The sequence below is a fragment of the Diaphorina citri genome, unplaced genomic scaffold (assembly GCF_000475195.1).
Source record: "Diaphorina citri unplaced genomic scaffold, Diaci psyllid genome assembly version 1.1 scaffold332, whole genome shotgun sequence".
Classification (NCBI taxonomy): domain Eukaryota; kingdom Metazoa; phylum Arthropoda; class Insecta; order Hemiptera; family Psyllidae; genus Diaphorina; species Diaphorina citri.
In genome coordinates, this window is record NW_007377767.1 from 163,912 (window position 1) to 188,815 (window position 24,904).

General features: G+C 34.9%; 1 protein-coding gene across 1 annotated transcript in view; it reads right to left on the reverse strand.

The window, feature by feature from the left end:
• The window catches only part of LOC103507663 (zinc finger protein 583-like), a 91,775-nt gene that overhangs the window by 32,172 nt on the left and 34,699 nt on the right, over positions 1-24,904 (reverse strand). The window contains exon 4 of the mRNA XM_017443424.2: positions 15,395-15,650. Within this exon, the coding sequence (XP_017298913.1) occupies positions 15,395-15,650 (256 nt within the window). The remainder of the gene's footprint in view (positions 1-15,394; positions 15,651-24,904) is intronic.

Below are 24,904 nucleotides of genomic sequence, written 5' to 3' on the forward strand. Positions count from 1 at the left end.
CATAGATACGTTTACCAAGAAGTACTTTTTAACTTCATTTTGTTTCAAAGATTAAAGTAATAATAAAAAAAAGTCTCCTTGTGAAATATTATTAATTTATTATTTATTATACCCTTGTGGCTCGCAGCGGGCCGCACAATTTGACCAGGCGGGCCGCATGCGGCCCGCGGGCCGCCAGTTTGACATGCCTGATTTAGAGGATATGACAAAATTTCTGATTTTTACAATGGCACATCCATTCTTTAGGAGGATAAAAGGTTCTACTGTGAAGAGACCTTGAGTCAGCATGAAGTCAGTAATATGAAACCACATAACTTTCGAGTGTTTCGTCAGCAATAATGAAGAATACCCAATAAAAAGTATTGTAACACCAAACGATGCCATGTAATGCAAGTGTAATAACACCGTATTCAAAAAGTACGGAGTACTCAAAGTCTAATTTTAGAAAGGAGAAAAGACAACCAAGCTTTGAAAGTGAAACACTTCCTCCGTGCTCCCTTTAACTCTTCAACAACTTCACACCCACATTGTAGAAACGTTTTCAGAAAAGTTTTTTGAAAAAGAAAGTTTGGGTAAAATTTTACTTTCGTTCCTTGGATTCGTTTTTTACGATATAAATACACCGTGGCAGCCCCACTACTTCTCCTTCAAGCCTAGACTCACGCCACTACCATTGAATACTACGTTGTAGCGAGGTATAGCTCGGAATAACAGGTGGATTTTCTAGCTATAAGCTCACACATTACACGAAGTTCTTACTTGAAATGAAAGAGAATACTCTGACACTGGATTTTGAAATTTGTATTTTGGTACTGGATTTTCTAAAATGTCACCTATTAGTGCTAACATGGAACCAAAGGAAATGCAGTTTGAATTCTTTAGTTTGTATATTCACTCATAGTTAATTTCCGATTGACTCAAAAGCAGAATTGATAAAAGAAAAAAGTTAAATAAAGTCGTGGACCACCTTTGACAACTGTGGTTAAAATGTTGAATCTCGATGATCAAAATTCCTGCGCTAAGTATAAGGGAACATATTAGTGCTAACATGGAACCAAAGGAAATGCAGTTTGAATTCTTTAGTTTGTATATTCACTCATAGTTAATTTCCGATTGACTCAAAAGCAGAATTGATAAAATAGTACAAGAAAAAGGTTAAATAAAGTCGTGGACCACCTTTGACAACTGTGGTTAAAATGTTGAATCTCGATGATCAAAATTCCTGCGCTAAGTATAAGGGAACACTTTAACAGACACAAGGTACACAATACTAGAAGTGGAATGTCACACCTTTAACAATGAAATACCACTTCCTTCCTACTATGAGAATCAAATATGCACTTCAACATTTCTAGATACTTATGTTATTATTAAAAAAAGTTGAAATTATGCTATAAGCAATTATCACACTACAAATGAAATTTAATTAATATAAAACAATAAAGCATTTCAGTGTCACAAAAGCCAAGAAGGAAATGTACCTTATGTTATTATTAAAAAAAAGTTGAAATTATGGTATAAGCAATTATCACACTACAAATGAAATTTAATTAATATAAAACAATAAAGCATTTCAGTGTCACAAAAGCCAAGAAGGAAATGTAGATTTTGTTCCGAACGTTTCTGATAAATCCTTTTTGATGGCAATAATATCAGCGAAGAAAAAAACCTGCAAAACAACTCAAAAAATAGCTATGCAGCATCAAGGACAAAACCGGAAGTGTGAGAAAGAACTTGAGATATATGGAGATGAAAAAATGATACTTTAGAAGAGGAAAAAAAAAAAAAAAAAAAAACACAAAAGGGTTCGGGGGGTGCCAAATTGACCTCAGGAGACCAAGTTGACGATGTTATACATAATTGCAACATTATGGAATATGGAAGGAATCAATTGACTCATCAAAGTGTTCCAAACTTCCAAACCTGGATCTAAAAGTATAATAATGATGATCGATCCTAGTCTTTTGATCAATAGAATCCCTGGAACACAAGTCTGAAGGGTCAAAGATGGGTGCTTTTCATCTTGAAGACAGGAGAACATGAATCATCTTAACTTCCTATACTAGTAGATTTGTAAAAAAATTCTACGAAAAATGTATGAGGGAAATGAGACTCAGGTGTCTCCGTGAGAGTTGCACTGACCCGTGATATACTTGAATACTTGTCACCCTGCTAGAGCCATGCACTGCACATCTACCATTTCCACCAGGGTGATGTTCTGCAGCTTTCAGATACAATAAATCCCCATAATGTAGCGTACTTATTTATTTTATTTTCAATACTGCGAAAAATGTTCTTGCAATAAAACTGAAGCCTTCCTGCTGTCCTGTACGCTCCCTTACTTTAACCCTGATTTGCACAGGATTGAGTAGGAAGTAGTGGATTCTTACTTCGCTTGAATAATTAAATATTTCTTCAGTCTTGTTTGCATAGTTCAAACTATCATTGTCTTTGGTCCCTTCAACCTTCAATGCTTACCACTTCTTTACCCATACCTCTTTTCTTCATATCGTTTAAACTACCTTTAACTAAAGTACATATGTTCTGTTTCAATTTGTATTTCCTTCCATATAGTTATCTAACGATCACAATCCCAGGCATCATTTCTGTTCCATACTGTACACATACTGTGACTAAATGTGCTCTGGAAATGTCCCCTCTGACTTTTCCCTAAACCTAACAAAAATATTAATATTCTAAAAAAAGGGAACCGACTAAACGACATAAAATTGTATTTATCATTTTTTCAATACCCAACACCCCGAAAAAAACTATTTATCATTATTTATGATTATTTTTTATTGAAATTTATTTCATTTTTTCGAGGAAGGAGTTGGAAAATATTTGTGGGCAGGATGGAAGGATAAAATGTATTCGATTAGAAGTGACTGCGTCCACACTCCACATATCAGAGACAGCGCAATGTTATCCAAAACCAGAGTCGGATTACAGAGGAAAAGCTCCTGACCCTTTTGGTCAAATTTTAACTCTCTCGAGATTGTTGTCAAACAATATCATCCCTCTTGCTCCTCTTTTTTCCTCTCACCAAACTCAGAAATGTAGTAATTAGCTTAGCATGGTGGACCTCAGAACCTAGAGATTGGTCCTTCGAGTCCAAGTCAAGTCAAATTTAGAGTAGTGTATTGATAGGGAACCGACTAAACGACATAAAATTGTATTTATCATTTTTTCAATACCCAACACCCCGAAAAAACTATTTATCATTATTTATGATTATTTTTTATTGAAATTTATTTCATTTTTTCGAGGAAGGAGTTGGAAAATATTTGTGGGCAGGATGGAAGGATAAAATGTATTCGATTAGAAGTGACTGCGTCCACACTCCACATATCAGAGACAGCGCAATGTTATCCAAAACCAGAGTCGGATTGTGGAGGAAAAGCTTCTGACCCTTTTGGTCAAATTTTAACTCTCTCGAGATTGTTGTCAAACAATATCATCCCTCTTGCTCCTCTTTTTTCCTCTCACCAAACTAACAAGGTTGATGATGAGAAAGAGATCTTTGATACATCATACGAAAAGTCGATAGATTTTGTTTTGTATACAAGCCTCCCATTCCGCGGTAGTTGGTAAATGCAAAATCGTTGGGTTAAAACTTGGAACTTGGAACTCACTATATTTTCCACGGGTTGGTTAACACGCTATACATCTGTACAAAGATGTTACATGCACTATCAATGTGTTCATTCTGCTGATTTTCTATCACGACATTGGTTGCACACATAAAACACGGAGGTAACTCGCCTGGCAGGTACTTGTGTTTATTATGTGGATCAAGAGCTCTCCCCCCCCCCCCTTCGTATCATACATTGAAGACTACGGCACTGGCGGTATGAATATGTATATTTTTTATTATTTTGTACCATCACACGCACAATAATATATTATTTTTATCATAATATGAAAATTCCACATGTACATAATATACGTACACTCCCTGCCTTGTTCTATATGAGAGCTATTGCGATAGGAAGGTGGAAAAATAACACACTGTTTAGAAAGTTAAGTATTGTATCTCTGTAAATTACTTGAACCTGAGCGTAATTGAAGTCAAACTCACGCAAAGAGATACAATTGTACAGTCAATGATAGGAGAATGTCTCTCAAACTTACTAATCAACTAATGAGATCGAAAGGTAAACAAAATGGAGATAATAATTTAGCTATGGAATTTTTGAAATCATGGTCTAATGTAGGTAGAACGTCGGTCGAAAGAATTTTTTTTGTTTATTCATTCGGTGGTCATTGTGCTTCAAAAAAAAAAAAAAAAAAAAAAAAAAAAACCAAGCTTTGGGGGGTCTTTTTGTTTAAAAAAAAAAAAAAAAAAAAAAAAAAAAATCCAAGTGTTGATCGATAGTAATGATTCTTCATTTGGCTTTCGTTTCAGTCATCCCGTCCAATGTTTAAAGTATTGAATTTCTCCTAATCCAAATTCAATGAACACAGAGCTTTTTAGACATCCATTACACTGTATTTTTTTACGGCTCAAGTTTTCCATGACCACGTGGAAATGTGGAGAGAAAAGCTACGAAGCTACCCTTCAATATATTCATGCCCAAATCGGACGCCATTTTGTTTTTTTCCCATAATAATATATATTTTTTTTCGAGCACAACTTTTATGTACAAACATATGTGTAGTTTTTTCCACCATGGCAGTGTGCAGGTTTAGGATTAAAAGGAAGATTTTGTCCGGTCACTCGCTGCCACCCTCTACAGATGCAAATTTTATATAGGGTGGTACAAAGCGCGGTATTCAGGGTGAACGGACATGCAGAATTGTTTTCATCAAGTAACCATTGCGATAGGTACCACCTACAGATACTATTTTTGGATTCCATTTTGTGTATAGGAGATATTTTTAGTGAAATACCTAATGACAATCGTCAGTAAGAACATAGATTGAAAAATTCTTAAAATACGAGATCCAATGGGTTCTAAAAATTAAACATCGAATTCCTTCAGTGCTGAAGATGGTATACCAAATTTCATAAAAATCGGACAGACCGTGTAAAGACAAACAAACCAAATACAACATTGTCGAGTTCAAACTCATTTCGTTCATTTAATTAAATTCAATCTTTTTCCCCAAAGAAATTATAGATTTAATTAGAAGGCTTATTACAGACCTTATTTTGTTACTGTTCATGAATCCCACCGTTCAAAAATGACCACGGTATTAGATTTAATTAAAACTTAAAATCAAATCTCTATTTGCTCAAAGTACTTACATATTATAGGTATTGAACAGAATATTGGCATATAGCATCAGGGTCAAATTTAAGCAATGTAATTGATTTTTGCAATATTTGAAAATAGAATATTAGGTGATAATGCAAAGGAAATGAAAAATGTTAGGTAATCTAATGAGAGCAGAAAGATAGATTAGAAATTACTTTTTACCTCCTTAACCATTTTATAATTTTATTTAACAAGTATTTTATAGTTCACATAATACTCCACCGAAACCGTTCCTGAAGGTAGATGTCGCGCTTTGTACAGTCAAGATAAAAAAAAGATATAACATAGGTAGGCAGTTGTTCGGAAGTTGTCTTTATATTTATTGAGGAAACTTTAGCTGCACGCATATTACCTCGTTCTTATTATAAGGTTAGTAGATACAAAATACTTTAAGAGAGAGAGATGTTTTCATTTTCTCGCACTAGAACCAGGTTTTTTGTAGATCAGGAATATTTTCATTTACCAAAACGAACTAAAAGGCCGTAGGCGGTCCGAGGGTCTTCTGCCTTTAGACTGATGGGGTTTAAGGAAGTTGTTCTATTGTGCCAAGTAGCTTTGTGGAATGGAAGCATGCTTCGATTTTTCCCTCCAAAAAGTTCGTGTTCGTTTGAGTATTTCTCACACTTCTGTAGAGTAGTGTATTGATATCTCTCTCGCTTCCTCTATCTCTGTCCATCTGTAATTTTGGGCAGAATCTCACCTTTTTATACATTTTTTTTTCTTCCAAAAAGCAATATTATTGAAGAAAGTTTCATTTTGATATGCAAAGCAATCATTGAAAGTTTAATTTTGATATATGAGTGGTCCGGTGCCAGACTTGCCTAACTTTCTTCAAATTGAGATAATGAGACCTAAAGTTGGGTCAAATTTTAAAACCCTGAAATGAAGTATTCCAGCAACATAGTATTTCATGTCATCAGACATTTGGAAACATTATAGTTGTCGATGCTGGGAAGAGATCTTTTTTAGTACTTCCTCTTAATGGAGGTAGCTCAAATTTGTGGGTTTGGCAAGTCTGGCACCGGACCACTCATATGTAAGGTGAACTTATATCCCTTCGTATCATACATTGAAGACTACGGCACTGGCGGTATGAATATGTATATTTTTTATTATTTGAGCAACATAGTATTTCATGTCATCAGACATTTTGAAACATTATAGTTGTCGATGCTGGGAAGAGATCTTTTTTAGTACTTCCTCCTAATGGAGGTAGCTCAAATCATATGTAAGGTGAACTTATATCCCTTCGTATCATACATTGAAGACTACGGCACTGGCGGTATGAATATGTATATTTTTTATTATTTTGTACCATCACACGCACAATAATATATTATTTTTATCATAATATGAAAATTCCACATGTACATAATATACGTACACTCCCTGCCTTGTTCTATATGAGAGCTATTGCGATGGGAAGGTGGAAAAATAACACACTGTTTAGAAAGTATTGTATCTCTGTAAATTACTTGAACCTGAGCGTAATTGAAGTCAAACTCACGCAAAGAGATACAATTGTACAGTCAATGATAGGAAAATGTCTCTCAAACTTACTAATCAACTAATGAGATCAAAAGGTATAATTTAGCTATGGAATTTTTGAAATCATGGTCTAATGTAGGTAGAACGGCGGTCAATTTTTTTTTTCTTGTTGGTTCATTCGGTGGTCATTGTGCTAAAAAAAAAAAAAAAAAAAAAAAAAAAAAAAAAAAACCAAGGGGAAAGATTACACCGGCCTGTGTTTCCATTGATTTATTGAACCAACTTCTTGAATTCCTCGATTCTGCACAAGAGGCTGATACATGACATTACCTATGTGTGTGCCGCTAATAACGACATATCTACATTACCACCTTTACAAACCACGCTCAATGTAAGAAACATTTCTAGTGTTTTAGTGGGATTTATTGTACAAATCCAAAGCCACAAGATCAACAAGGTTGATGATGAGAAAGAGATCTTTGATATATCATACGAAAAGTCGATAGATTTTGTTTTGTATACAAGCCTCCCATTCCGCGGTAGTTGGTAAATGCAAAATCGTTGGGTTAAAACTTGGAACTCACTATATTTTCCACGGGTTGGTTAACACGCTATACATCTGTACAGAGATGTTACATGCACTATCAGTGTACACATTCTGCTGATTTTCTATCACGACATTGGTTGCACACATAAAACACGGAGGTAACTTGCCTGGCAGGTACTTGTGTTTATTATGTGGATCAAGAGCTCTCCCCCCCCCCCTTGTGTGTTCCCCCTTTTTTTTGGTTTCGTTTCAGTCATCCCGTCCAATGTTTAAAGTATTGAATTTCTCCTAATCCAAATTCAATGAACACAGAGCTTTTTAGACATCCATTACACTGTATTTTTTTACGGCTCAAGTTTTCCATGACCACGTGGAAATGTGGAGAGAAAAGCTACGAAGCTACCCTTCAATATATTCATGCCCAAATCGGACGCCATTTTGTTTTTTTCCCATAATAATATATATTTTTTTTCGAGCACAACTTTTATGTACAAACATATGTGTAGTTTTTTCCACCATGGCAGTGTGCAGGTTTAGGATTAAAAGGAAGATTTTGTCCGGTCACTCGCTGCCACCCTCTACAGATGCAAATTTTATATAGGGTGGTACAAAGCGCGGTATTCAGGGTGAACGGACATGCAGAATTGTTTTCATCAAGTAACCATTGCGATAGGTGCCACCTATAGATACTATTTTTGGATACCATTTTGGGTTTACGGAGATATTTTTAGTGAAATAATGACAATCGTCAGTAACAACATTGATTGAAAAATTCTTAAAATACAAGATCCAATGGGTTCTAAAAGTTAAACATCGAATTCCTTCAGTGCTGAAGATGGTATACCAAATTTCATAAAAATCGGACAGACCGTGCAAAGACAAACAAACCAAATACAACATTGTCGAGTTCAAACTCATTTCGTTCATTTAATTAAATTCAATCTTTTCTCCCAAAGAAATTATAGATTTAATTAGAAGGCTTATTACAGACCTTATTTAGTTACTGTTCGTGAATCCCACCGTTCAAAAATGTCCACGGTATTAGATTAATTAAAACTTAAAATCAAATCTCTATTTGCTCAAAGTACATATTATAGGTATTGAACAGAATATTGGCATATAGCATCAGGGTCAAATTTAAGCAATGTTAATTGATTTTTGCAAAATTTGAAAATAGAATATTAGGTGATAATGCAAAGGAAATGAAAAATGTTAGGTAATCTGATGAGAGCAGAAAGATAGATTAGAAATTACTTTTTACCTCCTTAAACATTTTATAATTTTATTTAACAAGTATTTTATAGTTCACATAATACTCCACCGAAACCGTTCCTGAAGGTAGATGTCGCGCTTTGTACCACTGTAACACAATATGCCCCTCGGTCAAATGATGGTTTCTGTACACTATTTTGTTAATTATAAAATTTTAGACTCCCATTCCCTCCCCCAAAGGCGAAAAAGGAAACAAAATATACTTTCCAAGTTTTCAGTCACACGAGTAGAATGCGTTGAATATAAAAACCTGCTGGGGAACTCAGGCAAGTACCTAATACCTGTGAAATATGGGTGCAGGTTTTGTTGTACATACAAGTAGAGTTTTTGGAACACCATTCACCCTAGTATTATTACTTTTTCAGCTCCTTCTGCAGTATACTTATTCAGCGCAGACTTGGATATGAAAAACTGAAAATTCTTTCCAGCCTGGTTGAATGAAGACTAGATTTTGGTATTTGGAAAACTGTCACCAAGAAGTTGAGGAAAGTACTGATGACTAAATAAGTGCATATATCCAGCCCGAGAACGCGTGTTTCTCTGCGTGTTTCCTCTAGATGCCTCGTTATTAGCAGTAAATATGCAATAATAGCAGTAAGTAATGATATGCATGAACATGGCACATGGTGCAGTGTGAGTAGAGTACCCAAGTACCAATCTACTGATAACATGCTAGGATGTGGGCTTTTTTGAACATGGGCGTTTGTACATGACTTTTCTCTCCGATAAACGTGAAGGTAACAAGATCAATTGTGTGTTTTTGATTTACGCCACAGAATAGAAGTAGGTAGGTATAGGTAAATATCAATATTGTAGAATCAAGATGCTGGAGATTAAATCAAGGTTGGAAGTTGGAAACATGTTCATGTATGACTAACATTGTAGTCAATATACTGGCTTAGTTTGGCTCTTGGTAAGGTCATTATCAGGGAGGCTCGGGGAGTGCCAAATTAACCTCAGGAGACCAAGTTGACGATGTTATACATAATTGTAACATTATGGAAGGAAGCAATTGACTCACCAAAGTGTTCCAAACTTCCAAACCTGGATCTAAAAGTATAATAATGATGATCGATCCTAGTCGAGTGCTTTTCATCTTGAATCATCTTAACTTCCTATACTAGTAGATTATTTTGTAAAAATTTCTACGAAAAATGTATGAGGGAAATGAGACTCAGGTGTCTCCGTGAGCGTTGCACTGACCCGTGATATACTTGTCACCCTGCTAGATCCATGCACTGCACATCTACCATTTCCACCAGGGTGATGTTCTGCAGCTTTCAGATACAATAAATCCCCATAATGTAGCGTACTTATTTATTTTATTTTCAATACTGCGAAAAATGTTCTTGCAATAAAACTGAAGCCTTCCTGCTGTCCTGTACGCTCCCTTACTTTAACCCTGATTTGCACAGGATTGAGTAGGAAGTAGTGGATTCTTACTTCGCTTGAATATACAGTCATTCAATTTTCCTTGCTACATCTTATCTTACACTATCATTTTCAATTTTTAAATTATCTACTATTTATGGTATAGGTATACAATATGTACATTACCGTTATAATAGTGTAGGTTGTAAAAGGCAAATATGATCTACATTATGTAAAAATAGATAGGTAGAATGACATGTGTTTTGAATGCCACGTGTTTCCCCATTTCCACATACCCATTTGTATTGATCATCAATGTGCATTTTCAGGATATTTCTTAATATGTAAATACCCTGCGAATAGCTCTACATGCGCGAATGGCCCCAGGTGTTCGCTGTTTCCTCGAATGACTTCCAGGTTTTTCGTGACAGAATTGAACTAAATTTTCATATGGTCATCTAGTCATTTTCCTCATCTTTTTTAGTTTTTCCATCCTTCCCATACATACAAATGAAGAGAGTTTCTTGCCATAAATCTGGCACAACCCTCGTTCATTCATTGTTAACCAAGGGTTAATATCCGCTTCTACATTTTTATTTTATTTTGTATTCCAAATACTTTTGCACATGTGTAGGAAAGGGTATCTGATAGAAAGCATGTATTGTTTAGGACGCGGTGTATGTGGAAGGGGGTGGTTGAAATCCTATAGGAAACTCCCTCACATATGGGGATGAAAGCCCAGTCGCCCTCTTTTGACCAATAGCGATATAGGATGAAATAATTATATCGTATATAGAAATATATTCACTCGACGAACACACATACACACACGGTCCCCCCTCTTTGTATTTTTTCCTCGCAAAAAAGGATATAGGCTTGACCATTCTAGAATTCGCAATCTTTTTTTTTTATGTGCTTTTTTTATATTTACAGGGTGTTTGGAAAGCTGTGTTCATAAGTTTTTATGAGAAAGGGTCATTTTTGGATATTTTGTACCGTTTGAAGTTTGGTGCTTTGATACTTTGACAATAAAAATGGAAGTAAAGAGATTCAAAGAGAAGAGACAAATAAAGAGGATCAAAGAAGGAAGGAGAAATATATAAACGACAAGAGAAGCAAAACACACCAGCACGATTTTGAAAAGCGGTAGGGTCATGAGGTCATTTTTGAGATAGCATCAAACCCACCCTACCTGTCAAGTCAATTCATCACTCAATAAAATCTTTTCTCTTGGCATTTTTTAATCGAAAAGAAAAGGAAGTAATTTTTCAATTGGCTTGAAAAAAGTCCTAATAATTTACTTTATTATTATAAAGAAAACACCCTTCAAGATGAGAAAAAATTAAGGAAAAAAAACTTTGCAATTAACAATGATTTTTTTCTTCCTTCGATTCTATTTGTTAAATAGAAAGTAAAAAATAATAATCAAACGGTGGAGGTGTGAGGGGAAATTACTTAGTTGCTGCTACATCCTACCAATATTTTTACTTCTGCTCAGTGCAGGATACCGATAAAGATAAGTGCTACTAGATACATAACTGATAAAGTGATAAATCTAAGAAGAAAAACATTTTGCTGATTAGATGAATTGGTGCTACTGGTACCTCCACCATTGTCACCATTTCTTTATCTAAAAGTCTGTGGACGATCTTGAAAATGCCTCTGAGCCCTACCAACAAGAAGAAAAACATTTTGTTGATTGGCTGATTTGGTGCTACTGGTACCTCCACCATTGTCACCATTTCTTTATCTAAAAGTCTGTGGACGATCTTGAAAATGCCTCTGAGCCCTACCAAGTAGATTCAATAAGTTGAACAAAGAAAGGATTGAGAGAATGATGCATTAAATGCCTACTGACTCTAGGCACTGGGCATAAAAGAGAATAAAATTGGTCTTCACAGAAGGTATGAGGTTTAAGAAGACCTAAGACTCAAACAATATGAAAATTATAATACTAAACGAGGTTCCAGCTAGTCTCAAGTGGAGAAAACTACTTACTAGCACCCAGGAGTGGCCTCAAGTCATCCCACCATGAGAATCTGACCACATAATTGCGATTTCTGGGTTCGTCTTTTAGATCTAATTGAATCCACAAACTTAGTATTTGCAGGCAAGAATTGACTCCCTCGACTGAAAAAAAAATGAGATATTTTCTGTGAAATGAGTACTGATTACAACAGATATCTTGCTTTACTGTCCGTGGCAAAATGGACACGACTTTGGTGAGATATTTTCTGTGAAATGAGTACTGATTACAACAGATATCTTGCTTTACTGTCCGTGGCAAAATGGACACGACTTTGGAACTTCGGGATCCCCGAGCTTCGTCACTGCCAGTCTCAAGTACACAAATCTTATAAAGTTGCAGCAATTATTATTATTACTTTTTTCCAATCGATTAAGTACATTATTTTAATAAGGAAAATTGGAGAGAAGAAAAAACATTGACAAGGAATGGGCGACGAAATGAGAGAAAAAAATCTTACTTATTTTTTTTATATTTGAAATTGTAAATAAAAAATGGAAACGTCTTTTTTAATTAGACCTTTACGCCTTCCTTTTTTTTACTTTTTTCGTCGAAACCCATTATGAGTTTTCGGACGAAGGGAATGGGAGAGGAAGAGGAGGAGGGAGTGGAACAGTGAGGAAGAAGTATGAATAGGGAAAATTAGTTGAGAAAGAAAAGCTACTGTTGGGCATTTTTTTTTCTTTGTTGACACGTTGACTTCCACGGTCACCAGATTGTGAAAGTACTCGTCTTTGACTGACCATATCCTTAAAGGAAGAAAAATGACCTCATGACCCTACCGCTTTTCAAAATCGTGCTGGTGTGTTTTGCTTCTCTTGTCGTTTATATATTCGAAACCCATTATGAGTTTTCGGACGAAGGGAATGGGAGAGGAAGAGGAGGAGGGGGTGGAACAGTGAGGAAGAAGTATGAATAGGGAAAATTAGTTGAGAAAGAAAAGCTACTGTTGGGTATTTACTTTGTTGACACGTTGACTTCCACGGTCACCAGATTGTGAAAGTACTCGTCTTTGACTGACTATATCCTTAAAGGAAGAAAAATGACCTCATGACCCTACCGCTTTTCAAAATCGTGCTGGTGTGTTTTGCTTCTCTTGTCGTTTATATATTTCTCCTTCCTTCTTTGATCCTCTTTATTTGTCTCTTCTCTTTGAATCTCTTTACTTCCATTTTTATTGTCAAAGTATCAAAGCACCAAACTTCAAACGGTACAAAATATCCAAAAATGACCCTTTCTCATAAAAACTTATGAACACAGCTTTCCAAACACCCTGTAAATATAAAAAAAGCACATAAAAAAAAAAGATTGCGAATTCTAGAATGGTCAAGCCTATATCCTTTTTTGCGAGGAAAAAATACAAAGAGGGGGGACCGTGTGTGTATGAGCACCGGACCAGGACCACTCATATATCAAAATGAAACTTTCAATGATTGCTTTGCATATCAAAATGGAACTTTCTTCAATAATATTGCTTTTTGAAGAAAAAAAATGTATAAAAAGGTGAAATTCTGCCCAAAATTACAGATGGACAGAGATAGAGGAAGCGAGAGAGATATCAATACACTACTCTAAATTTGACTTGACTTGGACTCGAAGGACCAATCTCTAGGTTCTGAGGTCCACCATGCTAAGCTAATTACTACATTTCTGAGTTTGGTGAGAGGAAAAAAGAGGAGCAAGAGGGATGATATTGTTTGACAACAATCTCGAGAGAGTTAAAATTTGACCAAAAGGGTCAGGAGCTTTTCCTCTGTAATCCGACTCTGGTTTTGGATAACATTGCGCTGTCTCTGATATGTGGAGTGTGGACGCAGTCACTTCTAATCGAATACATTTTTTATGCACACAAAAATTGTAATTAAAGACATCGTATTTAATATACTCACGGGAAGCTTAAAACAAAAGAAATGAAAAATCTCTACCGGTTTTTGAAGAATGATAAAAAAAAAGTATAACGGACTCGAAATCCTACAAGCTAATGCATGATTTGCATATTGTTATTTACCTACTTTACTTTTTAAGTAAGAGCGTATATCAACAATGTAAAAGAAAAAGAATGTTTTTGTCTTCGTCTTCGGGCAAGATGTATTGTTTTAAGAAGAATGTCCTCAGGGCATCCTTTCATATGAATCATTTGATTGACAATATTAGTAATTACTCCTAAGTAGACCATTGCGTATTCTTGTTGGAGCTTAGACCCGACAGAGTTAATTTCTTTAAAATATAATGGACAATAGTTAAATATTTCTTCAGTCTTGTTTGCATAGTTCAAACTATTATTGTCTTTAGTCCCTTCAACCTTCAATGCTTACCACTTCTTTACCCATATCTCTTTTCTTCATATCGTTTAAACTACCTTTAACTAAAGTACATATGCTCTGTTTCAATTTGTATTTCCTTCCATATAGTTATCTGACGATCACAATCCCAGGCATCATTTCTGTTCCATACTGTACACATACTGTGACTAAATGTGCTCTGGAAATGTCCCCTCTGACTTTTCTGCACAGGATTGAGTAGGAAGTAGTGGATTCTTACTTCGCTTGAATATACAGTCATTCAATTTTCCTTGCTACATCTTATCTTACACTATCATTTTCAATTTTTAAATTATCTACTATTTATGGTATAGGTATACAATATGTACATTACCGTTATAATAGTGTAGGTTGTAAAAGGCAAATATGATCTACATTATGTAAAAATAGATAGGTAGAATGACATGTGTTTTGAATGCCACGTGTTTCCCCATTTCCACATACCCATTTGTATTGATCATCAATGTGCATTTTCAGGATATTTTCTAATATGTAAATACCCTGCGAATAGCTCTACATGCGCGAATGGCCCCAGGTGTTCGCTGTTTCCTCGAATGACTTCCAGGTTTTTCGTGACAGAATTGAACTAAATTTTCATATGGTCATCTAGTCATTTTCCTCATCTTTTTTAGTTTTTCCATCCTTCCCATACATACAAATGAAGAGAGTTTCTTGCCATAAATCTGGCACAACCCTCGTTCATTCATTGTTAACCAAGGGTTAATATCCGCTTCTACATTTTTATTTTATTTTGTATTCCAAATACTTTTGCACATGTGTAGGAAAGGGTATCTGATAGAAAGCATGTATTGTTTAGGACGCGGTGTATGTGGAAGGGGGTGGTTGAAATCCTATAGGAAACTCCCTCACATATGGGGATGAAAGCCCAGTCGCCCTCTTTTGACCAATAGCGATATAGGATGAAATAATTATATCGTATATAGAAATATATTCACTCGACGAACACACATACACACACGGTCCCCCCTCTTTGTATTTTTTCCTCGCAAAAAAGGATATAGGCTTGACCATTCTAGAATTCGCAATCTTTAGTTCTACAGTTTACTAAATTACTCGTAATAATAAAACGGCATGCAGGCAAACTTACCCGTATGCAGTCTTGTGTGTTGTTGAACGTGGCTCAACTGTTTGAACCTCCGCTCGCAGTAGGTACACTTATAAGGTTTCTCTCCGGTATGAACACGGATATGCTGCACCAGCTGATGGTTGCTGCTGAATGACTTGAGGCACTGCTGACATTGGTGTGGCTTGTTGGCTTCCAGGCCACCACTCAAGGAACTTGCACCCCCCACGCTGCCCGCCCGTTGCATTTGCATCTGCATGGCTGACTTGTGCATGAAAATCTAGGAGAGAATGAGATAGGGATTCGAATGAGATACATATACTGGGAAAATACATATGTTTTGAATGGGCATTCACATAATGTAATGAATACAAATATGAAACTGGACAATATCGACGAACTGGACCAAAAAATTGTCCTCTTCACCCTCAAAGATCTGTGATTCCACTATAGTTATGTTGCACTACGTGACAATTCCTTTGAAGCTAAATAGAAGAAAATGGGGAAAAATCAATAATAAAATAAAATTCATCATTAAAATCTATTAATCTATATATGTTTGGACGAACTTATCATATTCTTGGTAGGATAATTTTTATCAGAAAATGAAATAAGAATAGAATGTCATGCTCAATTCACGGACATCAACATGCTTTTCATCATGCCCCTAAATCTACTGTCTACAGGTCCTAAGTCAGTCTGTTGGATATTATGTTTGCAATACGATCCAGTACGGAAACAAATTTGGAATGCGCCACCAAAAATGCAACGTCCTTAATATTCTGCTTGCTCTTCTTTTTTTTTGCGTGGGGTTAGGAATTTGAATAGTTTTTTCAACTCAGTGCCATAAGATGCACCATTCCAGATTCGAAGGTTTTCATTAAACTTAAATTATCATTTTATTGTACCACATACTTTTTTCAACTTCAACTTATTCTGCTATCAAATTAGCAAGATCTTTTTTCTTCTTCCTAGATCTTACCTCGTTAAAATTATTGCAGTAATGCGTGTTGAAAACATTCACCTTTACATAATGAAATCGGTATACTTATGTTCTAATCGTAGGTCTATTCAGAACCTAATTTAACAGAAAGAAAGGAATGTAAAGTAAAAGAAAAATGTCTAGCCTTGTTGCACAGCTATTTCCCATTTACATTTTCTTTGTCGAGGAGAAAAAACTCGACATGCAAGTATAAAAGAAACCTACGCACGTATGTATAGCATTACCCACTTTTTTTTAACTTTAAGATCAAGTCAGAGTTCAAGAAAAGAATTAAAGGGGTAAAGGAACTCCCAAGCGTATGTGTGTAATGCCTACACAATTCATTACAATAAAATTATCTCAGGGAACTTCTTTAAATAAATACATACTTAATACATTTACTTCCCTGTCTACTGTGTGGTTTTCTGAACCCACCATAGCAAACAGCTCCCAACTCATCCGTGTTAAATTAAATATACAAACAGTATCATTATCTCTTAGACCTAAAACCTTTCCTTTTTTTATTACAACTATTCCAGTTTTTAATTTATTTTTTTTTTCCTATTCTTCCTCAAAAAACAGTCATTATGAATTTATTCAAACCATGTTATTAGTGCTGTAAAATAAATTGACTCTGGGTGCTTCTGAAAAGAAATAAAAATCATTAAATTTTCAAGATCAATTTTTCCTAATAATTTCAAATAACTTTGTCACAAATTTAAAATAAATAATAATAATAAAATCTTTTGTCTCATGTCTGTAATATGGGCTGAAATCTCGCTTTTCGATTTTTTGTGATTTTTTTTTTATGTAAATTAAATTTTGAAGGAGGCAATGAAAAAAGTTTCCAAATTAAATACCGTCAAAATGAAAGTAAAAACTACTGAATCTACTACTCGGTAGGTAATTTTTGAAAAGTTTCTTTTAGTTGCAAGTGTATGTAGTTTACAAATATAATTCATTGAGAGACGTATTTATTTTGTTATCAATGATGATAAGATGTGCAAGACATTGTAGGATTGAAAAGCGGTGAGTTTTATTTATTGTTTTATATGCAGGTAAGTAAATACAGCATCATAATTGTGATGAGTTCTGTGATCATAATTATCTAATTTTATATTATTTATAAACCTACACATGTCTGTGTACACCTATTATTGTTTATCAATACCAATGTATCCTTCTTTACGGGAGGAAAGGTATATTATGTGCTTAATAATGAATATCTGTTCAGTGTAAGAACCTCTGTATAATCTAGATCTACATGAGCATACCTAATATTTCATTTTTACTTTTTTATAAATAATTCATAAATGAACCGATTTCCCCGTTTTTTTATGTGCATTTAGAATTGATTTTCCACTAAGGAGGAAAACCACAATCATGCTTCAAAATGTTAAGACTTTTATTAATTAACACTATTACATTACAATTACTTCCTTACACATTTTTTTGAAATCCAAAGTCTTGACTGAAAATCATTTAGATAAAAATCAGTAGATACGTAGATACTTCGAACCCAGAAGCTCTTTTTGACATTTTTGACAGTCTCTTGAACTTTTGCTTGAAACACATGAATGACACCACCTCTATTGTGCTTTAGCACCAGACGGAATGCAAATTAAAAGAATCTGCCTACACTTGAACCTAGACGACTACCATCTACAATATTACTGATACTAAGTACTTTGTCGTAAATCACATTACAGGGTGAGGCAGTATGAATTCACTTGGGGCGGGCTATGATAGTGTTCAGGATACCGAGCTGATTCCATACCCACCAAACCCGACTCACAAAGTGGCCCATCCTGTATATGAATGAACAATCAGTGCGGAAGATTTTTGAGAGATCATTTTGTCATTCCCTATTGTTTCCCAGAAGATAAAGCATCTGGAGTATGAGAGAATCAGGAGAAATCGTAAGTAAAATTGTGGATGTGGACTTTGGTTGTGATCCATTTTTGGATACACTATGCTTGGGCACTGGCACAAATCTGCTTTGAGTAACAAGGTGATTGATATAAGTAGGGTTTGGTAAACCCTACATTATATAAATGGACCTTGTAAAGTCTATGGAAAAGAAACATGTAGGTAGTGAAGACTTAGACACACATTAGAAGATGGGACACACCTGCACCAATTTGTGTGTTCGCCACTTGTAAAAAAACCCTCCTCTCAGAGAAAAAAAATCTTTGCGAATAATTTTTATGGCCAAAGCTCGGTCATAAATTTGGTTTAGTGTTCTGTGATAGTAAAGTTATTAATACGATACGGTTGCAGCACGACCTATTCATTGCACTCGGATTTGCCAGAGGCTAATCTCACAAGCATAGTGTTACCAAAGATGATTCACATGTGATGGACAGGTTGCTAATGGTATCTGTCACCGGTCAGTAAAGTGATTTGACTCATGACTCTATTTCCTCTCTATTGCCCACCGTTTGATTATTATTTAACAAATAGAATCGAAAGAAGAAAAAAATCATTGTTAATTGCAAAGTTTTTTTTTCCTTCATTTTTTCTCATTTTGAAGGGTGTTTTCTTTATAATAATAAAGTAAATTATTAGGACTTTTTTTCAAGCCAATCGAAAAATTACTTCCTTTTCTTTTCGATTAAAAAATGCCAAGAGAAAAGATTTTATTGAGTGATGAATTGACTTGACAGATAGGATGGGTTCGCTGCTATCTCCACCATTTTCAGCTTTCCTCTATCAAGATCTAATCTCAAGCTGGTCAATTTTATAATCTTGTGAGATCCCGAGTAGCTTTGGGTGAATTGCCCAAAAACATTTTTTGAGTAGGTATCTTCAGTGATCCCTCAACCCAAATATTAGCACTAGATTCCTATAGCCCGTATTTAACCAGTCAAAATGGGACTTTTCCAAGATAACCTTTGTGAAGAAAATAGTTTAGAAAACCCTTGAGATTAATTACCATGAGGAATTTCTCCCATTTAAAAAAACTTTGGGTGAATTGTCCAAAAAAATTTTTTGAGTAGGTATCTTCAGTGATCCCTCAACCCAAAAATTAGCACTAGTATCCTATAGCCCGTATTTAACCAGTCAAAATTGGACTTTTCCAAGATAACCTTTGTGAAGAAAATAGTTTAGAAAACCCTTGAGATTAATTACCATGAGGAATTTCTCCCATTTAAAAAATATCGTACAAGCATTTTTCTTGTATGAGTGTAATAGTAGCATTTCAACATGTAGGTAATGTTTTATTGGTCAAGATAAAAAAAAAGATATAACATAGGTAGGCACTTGTTCGGAAGTTGTCTTTATATTTATTGAGGAAACTTTAGCTGCACGCATATTACCTCGTTCTTATTATAAGGTTAGTAGATATAAAATACTTTAAGAGAGAGAGAGATGTTTTCATTTTCTTGCACTAGAATCAGGTTTTTTGTAGATCAGGAATATTTTCATTTACCAAAACGAACTAAAAGGTTGTAGGCGGTCCGAGGGTCTTCTAGTCTAGACTGATGGGGTTTAAGAAAGTTGTTCTAATGTGCCAAGTAGCTTTGTGGAATGGAAGCATGCTTCGATTTTTCCCTCCAAAAAGTTCGTGTTCGTTTGAGTATTTCTCACACTTCTGGTGGCTCATGGTTCAATACTGTGGGCTCTCACTTGTAATGTAACTTATGTACCATATTGGATATTGTACATGAATTTGTAATCCGGAGAGAAGCCAAGTGATCACTGGACTACAAAGAACAACCAGATTGCCTTTCAATTGATTCAGCGCTGGGTAAATTCAATGGAGAGCTCTAGCTTGACGTACCTTTGCCTCAGATAGTAGGTTTTTGATTGTTTTTATTTCCATAATAGAGAACATCTAAATTTCATTTTCTTGTAACCCAGCCCAAATTATTTTCTGGCTTGCCCAAGACAGGTTTTCATAACTGCCCGTGTTCCACCCTGAATTTACCATACGAATTTTGTTTATTGATAGTATGCTAACAGAATTCTCATGTTTTTAAATATTCGTACCTTTGCCTCAGATAGTAGGTTTTTGATTGTTTTTATTTGCATAATAGAGAACATCTAAATTTCATTTTCTTGTAACCCAGCCCAAATTATTTTCTGGCTTGCCCAAGACAGGTTTTTATAACTGCCCGTGTTCCACCCTGAATTTACCATACGAATTTTGTTTATTGATAGTATGCTAACAGAATTCTCATGTTTTTAAATATTCACACTTCCATCCCTTTTCAAAAATGTTCTATGATTTTCTGTGTATAATTTTCTGATGTGTAAATTTTGTTTCCGTGAAATCTATTCCAAATATTCCGGGTTGCCCAACACACGGGGGTCAACTTGGAGTCTCTTGAACGAATGTGGCCAACCTGCTTTCTAATCAAATCAAATATTCATCCGGTTTTTCGTCAAATGCTACTTTGCTTCTGGTGAAATCAAGTGTTAATATTTCGATTTTCAATTTAGGTCGGCATTGTATGTTTGCAATTGTTCCCGGTTGTTGGCTTCTAAGTTTAGTTTTTGAACGAACAGAGTGTGTAAGTGTTCTAAATTCTATCTGGACATTTTTACTTATAGGTATGTTGCAATTTTTACAGAATAAATACTCGAAATTTGCTTATTGGACTCTTGAGGGAGTTAGGGCGTCCTTTTTCTGAAGGAGTTCTACAGTTAGGAAAAATTTCTTCAAATGGGCTTCCGAATTACCGCATTCAAATCAGTTTCACTTGAAAACCTACATGTTTCACTTGAAATCCATTCTACAGACTCCCTGGCATATACGGTTGGTTACACGTATTACCAATGCACATTTTCCTGTCCTATGTATTAGGTATTATAATGGTTTATGAAAGTTATTATAAATTAAGTTCTACAGAAAAAAGCTATGCACCTATAAATAGTAACGTCTAAATACAGGTATAACTTGTACCTACATGCGATATATTTTTATACACGCTAGTAAATATCCGTACCAGCCTTTTTTTTTATTTCATAGGAAAAAAGTAATAATAAAAAATAATAGGAAAAAAATGTTCTCGAAAAAAATCCAATACACAAGGTACAAGATGTTTAAGAAACAGTAAAGCACCTTGGAGTTATTTCTGGGCTCTATTCTTCAATACTGATCTGTAAGAGGCTTTTCTTTAAAAATAGCAAAGGAGTATTTGCAGGAATGGGGCCTGACTTTCAAAACTGACCAATTTCGAATATAGTTGGGAATTTTTATTGGAACAAATCTGTAAAAATTTAAACTTTCATTTTCTTTTCAGACATTATTAAAAAGTCTCGTACCCAAACCCAATCCCCTAAACTGGGGGTTTTGCTGATTCCCTATTGTCCTCTTTAGAATAGAACAAGGTACAGGCTCCATGTTACGTGTTGTTGGGTTCAATATACCCAATGATGCATGCACCACTCTCCAAGATAAATCTAGGGACAGGAAAATCTTAAATGGATATATTCAGCATGTTCTGCAAGGAAATTTAGCGCTTGTGTTGGTGGTGAGTTTTTATCGACCATTTATATTTCAGTGAATGTGACAGAAGTACCTTTCTAGGAATAGAAAGTCAAAGGTAACATGTGTTTGAATGTGCCAAAAGTGCCAAGTTTCCCTACTTATTTACATTTTGAACACGGTAAAAAATTTCCATAAGTTACGAGATTTCTTGTACCTCCCATAGCCTTATTTTATCATTTCAATACAAGGCCTTTGGAAAAAAATCTTTGAACTTTCGAAAATTCCATAGGATAAGCAGGCAGTATATTCTAAAAAGAAATGTCTGATAAAAATCAAAATTATTTATGTCCCTTCCAACTGGGTTTTGTTTTGATCGGAGAGAAAGAAAAACTTCGGGGTTGTAACTTTCCATGTAAAAAATGATATTTTATCACGAAAAAAAGCACACTTTAATCTTTGAACTTTCGAAAATTACATAGGATAAGCAGGCAGTATATTCTAAAAAGAAATGTCTGATAAAAATCAAAATTATTTATGTCCCTTTGTTTTGATCGGAGAGAAAGAAAAACTTCGGGGTTGTAACTTTCCATGTAAAAAATGATATTTTATCACGAAAAAAAGCACACTTTTCTGTGTGTTTATCTTGTAATTTTTAATTAATAGGTAAAGGAAAATAAAAGGCGTGAATGAAGTCGTTTCTGATGCTTCCCTTTTTGATTTGAATTTTTGGACACTAAACTTCGAATCCTTTTCTATTTCTAGATTCAAGTATAGTTTGCCAGATTAGGAAAATAAGTATAATATAGCAGATAATCTTGAGTGAGTATTTGTTATGTTCTATGTTAAATCAGCAAGGAACTATTCATATAATCCAATGTGGAAAGATATGTAGAAACTTCCAAAGTGGGTAATCTTTGAAAAAAAATCTGGTGGCACTGTTTAATATCAACCCTGATGGGCACCAATAACCAAAGGAAGATAATCTCCCTTAAACTGCGAATGAAAAAAAAAAGTAACATGTCTTTTTAGTTCCTTTGGTGGCAAAAAAATTGTTCCGAGGCATAATAATAGGCACTATGGCAAACACGAATCCAAAGTGGGTAATCTTTGCAAAAAATCTGGTGGCACTGTTTAATATCAACCCAGATGCTGATGGGCACCAATAACCAAAGGAAGATAATCTCTCTTAAACTGCGAATGAAAAAAAAAAAGTAACATGTCTTTTTAGTTCCTTTGGTGGCAAAAAAATTGTTCCGAGGCATAATAATAGGCACTATGGCAAACACGAATATCGAGAAAGCATTGCTCGTGAAAAATTGTTAGAAGCTCCGCGCTGTCGACATATGTGCGTGTTTTCCTTTTTCCTATCACGATGTAAAAATTCAAGAGCTTTCAAGTAGCGCTTTTCCTTGTAGCAACATTTCTATAGTTCACACTAACATAATAATTTTCATTTCATCAAGCACGGGTTGGAAAGGTCTTTAGTTTCCTAATGCATCCTGACAGCGATCCACACAGCTGCTTACTTTCTTTACAAGAAAGGAAAGCACAGAAGAATTAGCATGATGCAAATTGCTCATGTTTTTATTTTGGATCACCAGACCCTCTATCTATCTCCCAGTTGCTGTTGGTATTCAAATGTTCACAACATATTAGTTACATTCTCTAGAGAGAACAAATTAAATAATAAAAACATATACCTAGGCAACTAATAAGTATAATAATCATAATGAGGTAATAAACAAGAAAAAATTACACACACGACATTTTGGATCACCAGACCCTCTATCTATATCTCGCAGTTGCTGTTGGTATTCAAATGTTCACAACATATTAGTTACATTCTCTGGAGAGAAAGAAATTAAATAATAAAAACATATACCTAGGCAACTAATAAGTATAATAATCATAATGAGGTAATAAACAAGAAAAAATTACACACACGAAAAAGCACAACCACTAACGAAACATAAAAGACTGGAATACTACAAGGAGTACCGATTAGTACTTAGTACAGTGCTTTAACACAATATCCCACGAATTGAGAACAGATTCAAAGATAGAAATACCTATGTCCACACCGTCTTGTAAGAAAAGAAAATTGTATCCTTGGTGATGTGTAACACAAATCATGTCTTGGAATAATTTATAAATATTGATTGGAATCATGAGTCCCAGAAAACTACTGACTAGTATAAAAAATCCCAATTATTGCCCTAATTTCTTTGAATTGTTCAAATTTTCATAGTATTTTTTCAGACGACCCTTTTCCTTGGGTGTCCTACACTGTCCTACGTATGTCCTACTCTACGTATGTCCCTTGGTAAACAACCTATATGGACCATAGTCACAATGTAGATACTATAATGCAATATGGTTTGCTTGCCTTCACTAGTTTTAAAACCAATAAAGAATTACTGGTTTTTTTCTGAAGTCTAGCTCGCAGCTGTGTAACACAAATCATGTCTTGGAATAATTTATAAATATTGATTGGAATCATGAGTCCCAGAAAACTACTGACTAGTATAAAAAATTTCCCTTCCCAATACTGTGGTCTTACTGATAAAAAAAAGGCTAGGTACGTTGGAAGAAAAGCAAGCATGCGGGAGAAAAGACGAAAGTGGACATAAATAAAGGAATTTTAATTGTGTTAAGCATAAATGCTTGTCACAAATGTCGTTCCCCGCTATACTACGCCAAATTTTATGACATGACTTGGACTAGAACCACCAACCTCCAGATTCAAAGTCCACCGTGCTAACCACTGCACCACTGAGGTTGGTTAAGTGGACATAAATATTTCAAAGGCAAAGTAATTAGGACTGAGAAATAATGGATGGCAGTAAAAGTTTCTGAGTGGCAGTCAAAGTGTTGAACACTGTAGGTACGATACCTAAAGTTCATCGCAGACAAAAAGTATCCTATTCCCTTCCCAATACTGTGGTCTTACTGATAAAAAAAGGCTAGGTACGTTGAAACAAAAGCAAGCATGCGGGAGAAAAGACGAAAGTGGACATAAATATTTCAAAGGCAAAGTAATTAGGACTGAGAAATAATAGATGGCAGTAAAAGTTTCTGAGTGGCAGTCAAAGTGTTGAACACTGTAGGTACGATA